Source organism: Chiloscyllium plagiosum, chromosome 6, assembly GCF_004010195.1.
Source record: "Chiloscyllium plagiosum isolate BGI_BamShark_2017 chromosome 6, ASM401019v2, whole genome shotgun sequence".
Lineage (NCBI taxonomy): Eukaryota > Metazoa > Chordata > Chondrichthyes > Orectolobiformes > Hemiscylliidae > Chiloscyllium > Chiloscyllium plagiosum.
The window spans coordinates 73,720,573-73,737,277 of record NC_057715.1 but is presented as its reverse complement, the minus strand read 5'-3'; the positions used below and the strand labels follow the sequence as shown (position 1 = coordinate 73,737,277).

The 16,705-nt window shown below is 40.8% G+C and overlaps 1 protein-coding gene across 2 annotated transcripts in view; it reads right to left on the bottom strand.

Annotated features, from left to right (window-relative positions):
* Positions 1-16,705, bottom strand: part of elmod1 (ELMO/CED-12 domain containing 1) — a 78,901-nt gene that overhangs the window by 11,285 nt on the left and 50,911 nt on the right. For both annotated transcript variants that reach the window (XM_043691835.1, XM_043691836.1), the window contains one exon: positions 7,404-7,454. In XM_043691835.1, coding sequence (XP_043547770.1) covers positions 7,404-7,454 — 51 coding nt within the window. The remainder of the gene's footprint in view (positions 1-7,403; positions 7,455-16,705) is intronic.

Genomic DNA, 16,705 nt, shown 5'->3' with positions numbered 1-16,705 from the left:
TATAGGATTGAGTTAATTTTCAATAATTAATAACTTTGATTTCATCATGCAAGTGAATTATATATTACTGAATCGTGGTTAGTTCTACACTGTTCCATATGGAAGAAAGCCTAGGTCAAAAGTCAGGTTTGTAGTTCTATTGCTGTTTTATGACTCAATCTAATGTAATGCAAACTCGGCTAACGTGTGGAAATGTTTTTGGGTGAAATGTTTTTACACAAAGACACAGCTGTTGCAAAGCTAAATGATTTTAAAATAAAGTATGCAAAAAGCCTCTGGGTATATATGTGTTATGTTGGAATTAGATTCTGAATTTTCTAGTCTTGTAGTCATTTGACCTTTTGAGATACAAGTTTCAACATTTGGGATATTAGTTAATCACTAGGAGGTGGCACTATGTAGTCTAAGCAGGCACAATGGCCTCATTGGTGCTATCTTGTCTTGGATAAGATCTATGGAGTGGGTAAACTATGAGGGACAAGCTGTTATGCAAGGGATGATCTTATAAAATGATTGGCATGTCAGATTGAACTAGGAGTCAGCAGAAACAATATCACAAAGGTGGCCATTATTTTTAAAGAAACCAATCTGAATTAGGCACATATTATTCATGTAATCAAAGACTGACAATGAACTGTCCGTGCACTAATAAGCCAATTAGAATTAGAATTTGATCATAAAAAGGGGATAGCAGCAAGAATGGGTTGAATGATTAAGTTTTTAGTGGTTTGATCAACAAGAATGAAAGCTGAAGTGAGAGAGACCATAGCCTCAATCTTATTGTTTTTTGACAAAGTGCAATTTGCTTTGGGTTTTTTTTGGATGGTGATAGAGTCAGAGTCACACAGCACAGATACAGGTCCTTCAGTTTACCATGTCCATGCCAACCAACAAACATCAAACTACGGTTATACCATTTACCTGCATTTGTTTCATAGCATATATGCCCTGGCATTTAAATGCTCATCCAAGAGAGTACTTGCCTCCACCACCCCCTCAGGAAGCACGTTCCATACATCTATGACCCTCTCGTTGAAAAAGAATTTCCTGAGATCTCCTCTAATCTACTTTCTCCTCACCTTAAAGTTACACCATTGGGTCTTAGACATGTCTGCCATGGGAAGAGATTTTTATGATGTCCTCTGTCTATGCCTCTCAATTTATACTTCAAAAAGATCCCCCCCTTAGTCTCCTCTGCTCGAAGAAAAACAATCCCAGCCTATCCACTCTCTCCTCATAATGGAGATTCTTCCATCATGGCAAAATCATGGTGAATCTCCTCTTCACTCTCTCCGGTGCAATCACATTCTTTCGATAATATGGCGAACAAAAGTGCGCACAGCATTCCATCAGTGGCCTAACACGTTTTATAAAGTTGTGCCAAGACATTCGTGCTCCGATACATTTTGCCCTGGCTAATGAAGACAAGCATCCTGCAAGCCGCCTTGACCATCATGTCTAGCTGTCCTGGTACCTTCATGAATCTATGGGCATGTACACTAAGATCCCTTTATTCCTCAGTCCTCCCTAAGGGGCTGCAATATAGATTTTGTATATCCTTCCCCTATTATACCTCCCAAAATGCTTCACCTTACATTTACTGAACTTAGTAATGAAGTGGGAGATGGCACGGGGCAGGGTGACACGAGGCACACAGACACACAAGATGGCCACTGAACCATAATTTGGCAGCCAGATCACAAGACGGAGAGAGACAGCAGAGCAAACAGATACTGCTAGGGGGCACCAGAATGCCAGCACAATGCACTCAACCTAGTTGATTAGATTAAGGCAGGTGGGGGAGAGAATATACATGAGTAGCATATGCTGCCTTCTGAAGTGTCTGGGTCCAGCCAGCACCTTTGATGGAAATGCTAACAGTTTGATACAGACCCAATACAAAGTGCTAATAGCCAGGGCTGCAGTAATCACCCTCCTCATTGAAATGGAATGTCTGCGCTGAAACTGACATCGACTGTGCTGAAATTAACAAAGGCTGCGCTGGAACTGACAATGACTGCACCAAAACTATCAACGATTCTGCAATGTTTACAACAAACAAAATTTATAACAGAGACAATAACCTCATCACTGATCTATTATATCACACAATGTATAAGAATAACTTGACAATGCTCTGGGTTGAGAGAAGAATCACAGTTGACCACTGTGCTGTTGGTGTCTTTCTCTCCCTGGAGCTCTGGTATTTCCTCGTATAATGACTCTGACTTTGAACCCTGACTCCAAGGTTGGTGATTTGCCTCACAGCAGTAATTCTACCTTCTACATTTGCATCTGAGTCATTAATGTACATAACAACCAGAGAGTGTCCCAGCACCAAATTCTGTGGCTTCTAATTACAAAAACAACCTCCATCATCACTCTTTGCCTCCAATTTGTAAGCCATTTTTGGATGCAGTTTGCCAACTTACCTTGGATTCCATAGGTTCTTCCCTTTTGGACCAGCCTTCTATGTGGGACCTTGTCAAAGGCTCTCCTTAAGTCCATGTAAATCATACCCCCTCCTCATCAATATATATTTGTCACCTTTTCAAAAAAACTTAATTAAATTAGTCAGACAGGAACTCCCTCTAACAAATCTATTCTAAAAATCCCTGATCAATCCCTACCTTTCCAAGTATTGAATAACTCTGTCCTTCAGAATGTTTCCCAATACTTGCACTACCATGGATGTTAGACTAACTGGTCTGTAATCACCTGGTCTATCCCTACTGCCCTTCTTGAACAAAGCAGCATTAACTGTCCTCCAGTCATCTGGCACTTCACCTGTGGCCAGTATTAAAGCAATATTAAATGTATCTACCAAGATCCCAACAATCTCCTCCCTTGCCTCCCATAGAAGCCTGGGATACATCTCATCAAGGCCTGGGAATTTACACATCTGATGCTCACTAAAATATCCAAACTTCCTGCTTATTAATCTGGTGTTCGAGAACCTCACCATCCCAACTGAAATCCCCAGCTACAACATCCTTTTTTGTGAATACAGATGAGGAGTATTCATTTGAGATCTCACCCATGATCATTGGTTCCATGCAGAGGTTGCCCTTTTGGACTCTAATAGGTACCACTCTTTCCCTGGTAATCCTCTTACTCATAATACAGAGGAACCTTGATTATCCGAATAGCAATTATCCGAATTTTGGATTATCCGAAGAAGATCTCAAGGTCCCACAGAAACGTTACATCAATGAGGTAAGTGTATTCGGATTACCTGTATTGGTGAACATGCTAAAATAATGGCAAAAACAAAAGCACAAGCACCTCAAGCATCAGCGACTGGATACTGTTTAGGTAAGGGTTAGTTACACAGCGCTTACCAAAAGTAATTGCTTTACAGGGTATTCCTGTCACTTTACTGGGCCGGTCATGAAAAGAATGGCTGAGAAAGTAAATGCATATACGAGGTGGTGCTTCCGTCTTTGAGATAAGGGAGGACAATTGAGTTGCACATCAACTTTCTCTGTTCTTTTATAAGTTCTCTGTGAATGTCAGTCTGTAGAAGTTTCATACCTTTTTAAAAAAGATATGAAAAAAATGGCCGAGCAAGTAAATGCATGCGTGAGGCGGTGCTTCTGTCTTTCTGTTGTGACACTGAGTTCACAGAAACTGACAAATGCTCGTGATCATAGAAGCTGTTCGGGACTTTGCTTAATGCTTGGATTTCATATATTTTTGTGACGGTAAGGGTTTAGATCTTCTCAATTTAATCTGCAATTTGGCGAATGCAAAGATTAATTTGTTTAAATAGCAGACTCATCTAAATTATAGATTTAAACAAACTCTCCAGTAGAGCACAGCGTTACATCAGTATGGTTTCCCTTATTTAAGGTCAAATTGATTATCCAAATAATCAATTATCCAAACGAAATAGTGCCCACCCATCTTGTTCAGATAATCGAGTTTTCTATGTATAATTAGAAAAAGCCTTGGGCTTCCTTGATTCCAACCCCCAAAGATATTTTGGGGCCCATCTTTGCCATCCTAAACTCCTTTCTAAGCAATCTTCTACACACTCTATACTTTTGAAGAACCTTCCCAGCTATGAAGCCTCAAGATTTCTCACCATCTCTTACCCAACTCATTTTGCCCACCATTTGCCCAACCAGTGGCGATCTTCATGTTCAAATCTAGCCGTGGAATGGCTTGCCACTAAGTAGATACTTGCTGAAATCCCTTGCATCCATGCAACTCTTAAAAGCCTGTTGTGCACCCAGATAGGCACCATTAGTCCAGAGCTACTCTGTGTGGTTTCTGACAATTGCCCTTGACAAGGCAGAAAAGGGGAAGCTGGAGCTCCACTTTGCAAGTAGGAACCTAGGAGTCTTAGTAGACAGAGTAGTACAGATGCAGGATGCCCTTTTTCCCAAGTGTCGGCAGTACAAACTTAGTCTAAGGATGACACCTGAATTAAAACAGTTTTAGTCATATGGAGGAATGCACAGCACTGTAGGAAGAAATCAATGACATTTTCCATTCCACTGTGTAAGTACAACCAAAATCTCTCTGATACCTCATACTTTATCTCTGCAGCTGTATCCACCTCCGCCAAGGCTCATGCTCTACTACTCTCATTACTATCGGCACCATTTTCCTCACTTGCTCTTACCCACCCGAATCTCTGCCATCATTGCATGGCATCTGCACTGACTATTCACTTGCTTGGGACTCCTTCACACCTACTCCAAACGTAATAGCTGTGCCACCCACATTCATCTCCCTTTATAATTCTCTTTCATATTCCAGGCCACAACAGGATAGAAAGCACCAAGACAGATGGTGTACAGCCCGACATAGAGCTCCTCATTTTTTTTTTCTGGAGAGCACCGTGACTCTGACAACACTGAGTGGCTGACTGGCTGTGTCCAGGATTTGTGTCTGTGCAAAATGGCAAGGCAAGATGAAAATAATATGAGCCTGTTGTCTCTGGCTGATGGTGCAAAGCATAAAAAGGCAAGGCAGGGATGCTGTGAGCAGAGGATTCAGTGAGTAAGTGCTATGACAGTAAGTGACCAGTCTGTAGATGCAGCCTAATCCATTCCATATTAATGTCCTACTGCAGCTTTACAATAATTATTGCAAATGCACCAATAAAATGGAAACACATTTTGTAAATGGATTTGAGATATGCCATTTGGGTTCATAGAGGCTGGCACGTGAAAGCTGCCAGCATCCATGGACATGGGGGGTTACATGGCTGGTGCCCATAGAACATGCATTGAGATGTTGGTGCCCAGTGTTCAACACGGAGATCCTTCAGAGCTGCGACAAGCAGAAGTACCTGCTCCGACTTCCATGTTGAGGATTCTTGATGTTTAGCTTGTTTGCTGTGCTTGGCAAGATAGGAAGCTGATTCTTTTGACAGGTGAGTTGGGCCATTAATAAAGGCTTTTAATAAGTATGAATCCTTTGTAATTAGGAACTTGTCACTTCCAAGCAGGAAACTCACCTTGCCACTCAGCAGATGCATAGAAGATGCCGCAAGATGCTCCTAATATCAAGAGAGGCCTCACCGGATTTCCTGCCTGATTCTGTCACAAATTTCACCAGAGCCCATGTTGCTCGGATCCCTTAGAGTTTTATTTTGTCTTTGGACTAAGGATTGAAAATGAGGAAAATGGACCGTTTTATAGAACAAAAAGACCAAGGATTTGTTTGCAGTCTTCGAAAAACAAGTGGAGCAATCTGATAAATACAAAGTTATGTTACTTGTTGGGGACAGTGGATCCAGGCAAACTGGCACTATTTGTAATAGGTTCAGGACAGCTCAGCAACAATCCTCTGGTTGAGTTGTAATGTAACAGTGAGAAGAAAGGAGACCTGCCTGAATTAGCTGCATCGATTCTTTGCTCTCTCCTTCCTCTAAAGTTGCTCTGGCTAAAGGCTGGAGAAATATTTTGAAATGTTGAAAGAAATTATTTTAAAACTCAGAGATAACTAGAAAGATCCTGGGCCCAACCAAAGAACTTATTGAAGCTGATGATCTAATACTCATCTAGCTTAGATTTTGAACTCCTGGTGCAGAATGGCATATCCCTATTTCTTTTCCCTTTACTTGTAAGATTTAAGTGTTATTTTATCCCCGCCCTGCCCCGTGTTAGGGGAGCACATGTGCAGGGATGCATGTGCTCGAGTGAGTGAATTTTAAGAAGAGGGTAAGGTTTTTGACTACCCTTTTGGGAAGGAAATCTTACCCTTTTTTACAATAAGAAAGTATTATTTATTGTTACTGAAAACTCCTGGCGTATTGGACTTCTAATTTGGGTAGGAAACAGTCTGAGGAAAGTTGGGATCTTGGAAGTTTAATTAAACCTTCACAGCTGTGGTGAATCTGGTATTAGTTGGGCTTGATTTCCAATGCACAACTTCAGGTGAATCATGATAGAAGACAGAAGGATTTCAGTCAACAGAATAGAACAGCAGGCTTGTGCTTGGTGTCACGTCATGAACTGATGTCCTGAATGTATCGAGGATCAAGGATCATACTTTAGCACTGCTTTTAACCTAAGATACAACATTGACCCAGGCTACTTGGATCCAGGCTGGTTAGGTTTTATGGTATAGCCTCTTGCAGCGATCAACAAGAGAATGGACAGCCCTTCTCTCCACCAACTAGCATCTTCACATTCCTGTGTGCGAAGTGGGAAGCAAGATTTTCTTTCTGGGCAATGTTATCAGTGGTAATGTTTGAGCACCACCCTGAGGTGAAGTTACAGCATGAGAAGTGGTGGGTGGCTGGCACTAGTTGCATGAGTACTGCAAAGTCCCGTCAGTGGTGAGTGCAGCCTCCTGCTTTTGTCACACAACTGCACAAGTTTAGTACTGAAGAGCCTAGTGGCATAATTAACAAGGCGAACAGCAGAAGACTGTGTGATAATCACTGAGATATGGAGGACCAGGCAGCATGAATCTTGCTCAACAAAACACAATGAAAATGGGATATGTAAGCCCACAGTCTTTTTGAAAATAAAATGGATGGCAATAGTTATGCAAGCAATAAGCCCAGGCTAATACCTATCAATTTTTTCTCTACTTTATTTGTTAAACGGGAATGTAATATTTTTTCCATTCTTTTTTCCTTCTGTCACCAACCATGCTCAAAGACAAACTTGGCCAAAAGTTATTCAAAACTGGGCACCTATTACGGATGATACAATACTAGCATGTTATGGTGGCAATTTGCTGACTTACAAGCAAATCCACTAGTGACACTAATTAAATTAAGAACTGGTGTACTTTCACTTATAAATATAAATCATCCTCAATGAATGTTATTTCTGGAGTATGTTTTTAAGCAGAAGTTTCAGAAACTATGCATGCCACAATTTATGATTTGACTTGTTAATCTTCCTTCCTATGAGTATACACCAGTGAATACTCACCCAATTGCCTGATCATTTTTTTTCTTTTCCCATTCCTTTGTATTTATTTTGCTGTTTGAAAAAAATTAAAACAAGTTAATTTTCACAATCCAACATGTTCTTGCTCATTCAATATCAACTTGTACTGTATTAATTACTTCAAATGGATGGCAAGCAATTACATTTTAGTCACAAACAACTGCACGGTTTCCAAAATGAACACATTTCCTACGTCTTGAGTGTAAAACAAGGCTACATGGATCAGGCATGAAGCGAATTAGGCCTCAAAGTTGGTGCATTTTATTTTGCGCTCAATTTTTTTTTCCCCAAATCAGTAAGTTAATGTGAAAATCATTTCCCAAGATAAATGGTTACAGAATAAAATTAAAAACTGAGATGGCTGGAAATTGGGAACAAAGCAATTGGTGAAATACTCAGCAACTCCATCACTTCTTAAGAAAGTTGACTGATTAAGGTTTTGTATAGAAACTTTATAATTGAAGAGGGTAAGGCAGATTACTTTATAGAACTGACAACACAAGGAAAGAACATTAGGTCGTGCTATGCTTCGATGACTGAAACATCAATTAATTTTAAATTTATTTTTAGTCCAGAGTCGTACAACATGGAAACAGACCCTTTCGTCCAACCAGTCCATGCCAAACATAACCCCAAACTAAACTAGTCCCACTTGCTCATATCTCTCCAAATCTTGGAGAAAGTGAGGATTGCAGATGCTGGAGATCAGAGCTGAAAAATGTGTTGCTGGAAAAGCGCAGCAGGTCAGGCAGCATCCAAGGAGCAGGAGAATCGACATTTTGGGCATAAGCCCTTCTTCATTCCTGAAGAAGGGCTTATGCCGAAACATCGATTCTCCTGCTCCTTGGATGCTGCCTGACCTGCTGCACTTTTCCAGCAACCAAACCTTTCCTATTCATATATCTATTCAAATGTCTTTTAAAGTTGTAATTGTATCCACATCCACCACTTCCTCAGGAAGTTCATTCCACATGCGAATCACTGTGTGGTGTAAAAATTTGCCTCTCATGTCTTTTTTAAATCTCTCTCCTCTCACCTTAAAAATGTGCCCCTTTGTCTTGAGATCCCCCATCTTAGGGAAAAGACAACTACCATTAACTCTATCTATACCTCTCATTATTTTGTACATTTTTATCCAATCACCTCTTAACCTCCTACCCTCCAGTGAGAAAACATTCCCAGCCTATCCAGACTTCCTTTATAACTCAAACCTTCTGTACCTGGCAACATCTTGGTAAATCTCTTTTGAAGTCTGTGTGTGGAGCTGCAGGAGATGGTGGAGATACTAAATGAGAATTTTGCATCAGTGTTTACTGTGGAGAAAGACATGGAAGATATAGAATGTGGGGAAACAGATGGTGACCTCTTGAAAAATGTCCATATTACAGAGGAGGTGGTGCTGGATGTCTTGAAATGCATAAAAGCGGATAAGTACCCAGATCTGATCAGGTGTACCTAGAAATCTGTGGGAAGCTAAGGAAGTGATTGCTGGGCCCCTTGCTGAGATATTTGTATCATCAATACTCACAGGTGAGGTGCCGAAAAACTGGAGGTAGGCTAATGTTGTGCCACTATTTAAGAAGCGTGGTAAGGACAAGCCAAGGAACTATAGACCAGTGACCCTGATGCCAGTAGTGGGCAAGTTGTTGGAGGGAACCCTGAGGTACAGGATGTTAATGTATGTGGAAAGGCAAGGACTGATTAGGGATAGTCAACATGGCTTTGTGCGTGGGAAATCATATCTCATGAACTTGATTGAGTTTTTTGAAGAAGTAACAAAGAGGATTGATGAGGGCAGAGGAGTAGATGTGATCTACATGGACTTCACTAAGGCGTTTGACAAGGTTCCCATGGGAGACTGGTTAGCAAGGTTAGATCTCATGGAATACAGGGAGAACTAGCCATTTGGATACAGAACTGGCTCAAAGGTAGAAGACAGAGTGTGGTGGTGGAGGGTTGTTTTTCAGACTGGAGCCGTGTGACCAGTGGATATGATTTGGATTGAGCATAAGATGTATAATTAGTAAGTTTGCAGATGACACCAAAATTGGAGGTGTAGTGGACAGCGAGTAATACCTCAGATTACAACGGGATCTTAATCAGAGGTGCCAAAGGGCTGAGGAGAGGCAGTTGGAGTTAAATTTAGATAAATGCGAGGTGCTGCATTTTGGGAAAGCAAATCAGAGCAAGACTTATACACTTAATGGTAAGTTTAGGGAGTATTGCTGAACAAAGAGACCTTGGAGTGCTGGTTCATAGCTCCTTGAAAGTGGAGTCTCAGGTAGATAGGATAGTGAAGGTGGCGTTTGGTATGCTTTCCTTTATTGGTCAGAGTATTGAGTACAGGAGTTGAGAGGTCATGTTGCGGCTGTACAGGACATTGGTTAGGCCACTGTTGGTATATTGCGTGCAATTCTGGTCTCCTTCCTATCAAAAAGATGTTATGAAACTTGCAAGGGTTCAGAAAAGATTTACAAGGATGTTGCCAGGGTTGGAGGATTTGAGCTATAGGGAGAGGTTGAAAAGGCTGGAGCTGTTTTCCCTGGAGCATCGGAGGCTGAAGGATGATCTCATAGAAGTTTATAAAATCATGAGGGGCATGGATAGGATAAGACTCTCCTTGGGGTGGGAGAGTCCAGAACTAGAGGGCACAGGTTTAGGATGAGAGGGTAAAGATATAAAAGATACCTAAGGGGCAACCTTTTCACAGAGGGTTGTGAGTGTATGGAATTAGCTGCCAGAGGAAGTGATGGAGGCTACTACAATTGCAACATTTAAAAGGCATCTGGATGGGTATATAAATAGGAAGGGTTTGGAGGAGTATGGACCAGGTGCTGGCAAGCGGGACGAGATTAGGTTGGGATATCTGGTCGGCATGGGGGAGTTGGACCTAAGGGTCTGTTTCCGTGCTGTACATCTCTATGACTCTAACCCTCTCCAACTTGAAAATATCCTTTCTATAACTGAGCGACCAGAACTGTACACAATATTGCAGTAGAGGCCTTAATGTCCTGTACAACCTCAAAATGACTTTCCAACTCCTATACTCAAACAACTGAGCAATAAAGGCAAGCATGCCAAATGCCTTTTTAACCACCCTGTCTATATGTGACACAAACTTCAAACAATTATGTATCTGCACCCAAGGTCCCTCTGTTCTACACCACCAGCCAGGGCCCTACCACTAATTGTATATGTCCAACCTTGTTTGTTGTACCAAAATGCAATGCTTTGCAGTTATCCAGATTGAACTCCATCTGCCATTTTTCATCTTCCCATTGACCATTTGATCAAGATTCACCCTGTAATCTGACAAAACATTCTTCACTGTCTACTATGCCACCACTTTTGGTGTCGTCTGCAAAGTTACTAGCCATGCCTTAAATATTCTCATCCAAATCATTCATATAAATGACAAACAAAACTGGACCCAGAACCAATCTCTGTGGAACACTGCTGGTCACAGGCCTCCAGTCTGACAAGCAACCCTCCACTATTACTCTCTGTCTCCCGCCATTAAGCCAATTATGTTTCTAATTGGCAAGCTCACCCTGAATCCCATGTGACCTAACTTTATTTATTAGTCTACTATGATGAATCTTGTCAAAAGCCTTACTAAAATCCAAATAAACAATGTCTACTGCCCTGCCATCAATCTTTTTTGGTAACTTCCTCAAAAAACTCAATCAAGTTAGAAACACACAATTTTCCTTGAAAAAAATCATGCTGACTATCCCTAATCAATTTTTGCCTCTGTAAATGTCCATACATTCTATCTTTTATAGCCACCTCTAACAACTTACCCACAATCAAAGTCAGACTCACAGACCTATAGTTCCACAGTTTCTCCTTACAACCTTTCTTCAACAAAGGTACAACATTAGCCACTCTCTGGTCATCAGGCATCTCCCCCTAGATGATGCAAATATTTTTGCAAGGGGTCTCACAATTTCCTCCTACAATGTTCTGGGTACTTGAAATTAGATCCCAGAGATTTATCTACCTTTATATTCTTTAAGACTTCCCAAAATTCCTCTTCTGTAATGTGAACTATTTAAAAAATATCAAAGTTTATTTCTCTGCATTCTTTAGTCTCTATTTCTTTCTCCAGAGTAAAAACTGACATGAGATTTAGTATCTCTTCCATTTCCTGGGATTCAACACAAAGACGACCTCCTTGATCTTTAAGAGGCCCTCGCTCTCGGTACCCTCTTGCTCTTAAATGTATTTGTTCGAATCTCTTTGGATTATCCTTAACCTTATCTGCCAATGCTATCTCATATCCCCTCTTTGCCTTCCTAATTTCTTTTGTAAGAATGCTGCTACATTCTTTATATTGATTAAGAGATTCAATTGAACCAAGTTGTCAATATCTAAACTAAGATTTGTTTTTATTCTTGACTAAAACCTCAATACTGAAAATGTGTTGCTGGAAAAGCGCAGCAGGTCAGGCAGCATCCAGGGAACAGGAGAATCTACGTTTCGGGCATAAGCCCTTCTTCAGGAAACCTCAATATCTTTATTTATCCATTGCTCCTCAATTTTACCAGCTTTACCCTTTGCTCTAACGGGAACATAATGCCTCTGATCTCTCATCATCACACTCTTGAATGCCTCCCACTTCTCAGACTTCCTTTCACATGCGAACAGTCTACTCTAATCAACTTTTGAAAGTTGTCTCGTACCCTTGAAGTTTGCCTTACTTCAATTACAAACTTTAACTTTTATGGAAGGAATATTCTTTTCCATAACCATTTTGAAACTAATAGATTTCTAATCGCCAGACCCAAAGCGTTCACCCACTTTTACTTCAGTCACCTGCCCTGCCTTATTGCCCAAAAGGAGGTCTAGTTTTGTCCCTTCTCTCGTAGGAGCATCCACATATTGATAAAGAAAATTTTGACAAATTCTTCACCATCCAAGACATCTGAAACCTAGAACATTGAGCTACCAATCAGCCAGGTTTCTGTAATAGCTAAGATGTCCCTATCCCATGCTCTTAAATATGCCTCCAGTTCATCAGCCTTACCTACAACACCCCTTGCATTGAAATAAATGCAATTTAGTTCTTCAGAGTTAGTATATAATCTGACTGTCTTGTTTTTCTTTTCGAATTGATTTTGTCCTCCTCACATTCAGAACTTTCCCATCAATCCTTCTGTTTACACTATGACTTAGACTTCCTCCACTCCCCCTCTCTATCAGTATAAAATCTCCCTAAATGAAATGGGCGAACCTCCCTGTTGAGATATTGGTCCTTGTTTTAGTTTAGGTTAGACCCATCTTTTTTGAAGAGGTATTTTCTATCCCAAAAAACTTTCCAATTGTCCAAAAACTTGAATCCCCCATTGATTTATCTCCTTCAACCGTTTGTTCCTCCCTTCATTTGAATTTGGCGTTGGGAATTACTACTTTTAAGGTTCTATTTTTTAATCCTGTACCTAACCTCTTAAATTCACTCTGGTAGGAGTGACATTTTTAAGATAAAGATTAAAGCAGTACAATAATTTCTGGCTTCTCAATCTCACCTTTAACAAAATGTTTGAAATGTTTAGATACATCCCTTAATCCTAGCACCAGGGAAGCAACAAACCATCCTAAAATTACACTCACTGCCACAGAATCTCCTGTCTAAGCCCCTGACAGGAGAGTTCTTTGTAACAATAATTCTATTAAATCATGTCAAACGTTACCTAACATAAGAATCATTGCAAGTGTCTGATATCTGACTGCCCCTTCCATTTTCCTCAGGCTGTCACCTTCAACAGTTCCAGAGCCACCAGAGACTTCTGAACTATTTTCTTACCATTCCTGACAGTCACCCATCTATTTGACTGATACTGCTGTGGAATAAATTTTCTAAATCTACTAGCCATCTCCCTCTGTACCTCAAATATGCTCTTAATAACATTAAGCCTAAGAAAGGAATTTACAGTAGCACCTTATATATAAAATAAACTATCTTTCATTGCCTCCAGAAAATAATAATAAAATGGAAAGAAATTTAAAATATATATCTCAAACATATAAAACTTAAATAAAATCAATGACTTAGTTGAACAACTGAATAAAAAAAGACTCCTAATCAATAAATTCCTGGAAGAAAAAAAATCTCCAGAGCCCACCATGTTCAGGACTCGCCAAACAAAACACAACTCCTTAGTTAAAATAAACTATTCAGCTTTACAACAAAAAATACTTTTGCCGTGTAAAAAAAAAAAACCTCAAACATCTACAAGTCTTTCTTAGCTTCTGATTTAGAAAAAAAACCCTCAACCATTCACAGTAGACCCCGGAAAGCTCATTTAGAAAAAGTCATTTGAAAGAAAATCATGATTTTTTTTTGTTTTCCTGACATGTTATTCAAAGAAATGAATAAAAATCTTCGTAAACTACAACGACAATAATAATTATAATAAATCTTTAACTAAGCCTGCAATCCCAGAAGCAGCTGCAAGATCCATGTACTCCAGCTACTATTGTATTCTGTTTATTACCTTTCTCTTCATTCATAGAACATAGAACAGTACAGCACAGAACAGGTCCTTCAGCCCACGATGTTGTGCCAACCATTGATCCTCATGTAAGGTAAACCTAATGTACAAATCCTCAAATTTCTGTGACCATATGCATGTCCAGCAGTCTCTTAAATATCCTCAATGACCTCGCTTCCACAACTGCTGCTGGCAATGCATTCCATGCTCCCACAACTCTCTGCGTAAAGAACCCACCTCTGACATCCCCTCTATACTTTCTGCCAAACAGCTTAAAACTATGACCCCTCGTTTTAACAATTTCTGACCTGGGAAAAAGTCTCTGGCTATCAACTCTATCTATGCCTCTCATTATCTTATACACCTCAATTAGGTCCCCTCTCTTCCTTCTTTTTTCCAATGAAAAAAGTCCGAGCTCAGTCAACCTCTGTTCGTAAGATAAACCCTCCATTCCAGGCAACATCCTAGTAAACCTCCTTTGAACCCTCTCCAAAGCATCCACATCTTTCCTATAATAGGGCGACCAGAACTGGACACAGTATTCCAAATACCACAGTATTTGCGGTCTAACCAAAGTTTTATAGAGCTGCAACAAGATCTCATGGCTCTTAAACTCAATCCCCCTGTTACTGAAAGCCAAAACACCATATGCTTTCTTAACAACCCTGTCCACTTGGGTGGCAATTTTAAGGGATCTATGTACCTGCACACCAAGATCCTGTTGTTCCTCCACACTCCCAAGAATCCTGTCTGTAATCCTGTACTCAACTTTCAAATTCGATCTTCCAAAATGCATCACTTCGCATTTATCCAGGTTGAACTCCATCTGCCACCTCTCAGCCCATCTCTGCATCCTGTCAATGTCACGCTGCAGCCTACAACAGTCCTCTATACTGTCAACGACACCTCCAACCTTTGTGTCGTCTGCAAATTTGCTAACACATCTTTCAATCTCCTCATCCAAGTCATTAATAAAAATTACAAAGAGTAGAGGCCCAAGAACAGAGCCCTGTGGAACACCACTCACCACTGACTTCCAGGCAGAATACTTTCCTTCCACTACCACTCGCTGTCTTCTGTCGACTAGCCAATTCTGTATCCAGATAGTTAAATTTCCCTGTATCCCATTTCTCCTGACCTTCTGAATGAGCCCACCATGGGGAACCTTATCAAATGCCTTGCTGAAGTCCATATACACCACATCCACCACTTGAACCTCATCAACTTGTCGAGTAACATCCTCAAAGAACTCAATAAGATTTGTGAGGCATGACCTGCCCCTCACAAAGCCGTGCTGACTGCATTTAATCAAGTCATGCTCTTCCAGATGGTCATAAATCCTATCCCTCAGAATCCTTTCTAACACCTTGCAGACGACAGACATGAGATTGACTGGTCTGTAATTGCCGGGGATTTCCCTATTTCTTTTCTTGAAGAGAGGAATTATATTTGCCTCCCTCCAGTCCTCAGGTACGACTCTGGTGGAGAGCGAGGATGCAAAGATCTTCGCAAGTGGTGAAGAAATCACATTTCTGGCTTCCTAAAGCAGTAGAGGACAAATCTGGTCTGGCCCTGGCGACTTGTCAATCGTAATGTTTGTCAAAATTTTCAGCACATCAGCTTCCTCAATCTCTATCCGTTCCAGCATGCGTACCTGCTCCTCAAATGGTTTCATTCACCACAAGCTCCTTTTCTTTAGTAAAGACAGATGCAAAAAATTCAATTTGGGCTTCCCCTACCTCCTCAGACTCTATACACAAGTTCCTCGCTGAATTTTTGACCACTTAAAACTGGGTGGTTTAGATCAGGTAGGATACAACATTTCTAAAAAAAATTATGAAAGGCAATTATGCTTCAATCATTTTTGAGTTGAACAAAGGCAGAGAAGGCTGCCAGCCAACCTGTCCCCAGAAGATGCACTGACCAATTAAATATTATAGTGAAGCTGGGAGCTTGAAATGCAACTTCTCTTATAGATTTAACCCTCGTCAGCCAGGTTTACTGGGTCTTATAGCATCCATCAGTAGAAAGGAGGCAAGGACAGCTTTGGGCGACAAAAGGCAAATGCCTTTATAGTACTACTTGCTGACCAGGGCATCCTGGAATGTGTCTTTCCAGCCTTAGTGTATCTGCTTTTGGAATAAAAGCTATGATAACTGGGAACCTTCAACCCCGTCTCAAAACTAATAAAGAATTGGAGACACCGTCCACCCAGCACCATCCTCAATTGAGTTGGGAACACATTAAGAAAGTATGCACACTGTGCAATTAAACATTTCCACAGTACATGAAGGAACCTGGACTTCAGATTTCCCAAACATCCAAAAGAAATCCCAACCAGGTGGTGGAGGGTTGTTTTTCAGACTGGAGGCCTGTGATCAGTGGAGTGCCACAAGGATCGGTGCTGGGTCCTCTACTTTTTGTCATTTACATAAATGATTTGGATGCGAGCATAAGAGGTACAGTTCGTAAGTTTGCAGTTGACACCAAAATTGGAGGTGTAGTGGACAGCGAAGAGGGTTACCTCAGATTACAACAGGATCTTGACCAGATGGCCAATGGGCTGAGAAGTGGCAGATGGAGTTTAATTCAGATAAATGCACGGTGCTGCATTTTGGGAAAGCAAATCTTAGCAGGACTTATACACTTCGTTGTAAGGTCCTAGGGAGTGTTGCTGAACAAAGTGCAGGTTCATAGCTCCTTGAAAGTGGAGTCGCAGGCAGATAGGATAGTGAAGAAGGCGTTTGGTATGCTTTCCTTTATTGGTCAGAGTATTGAGTACAGGAGTTG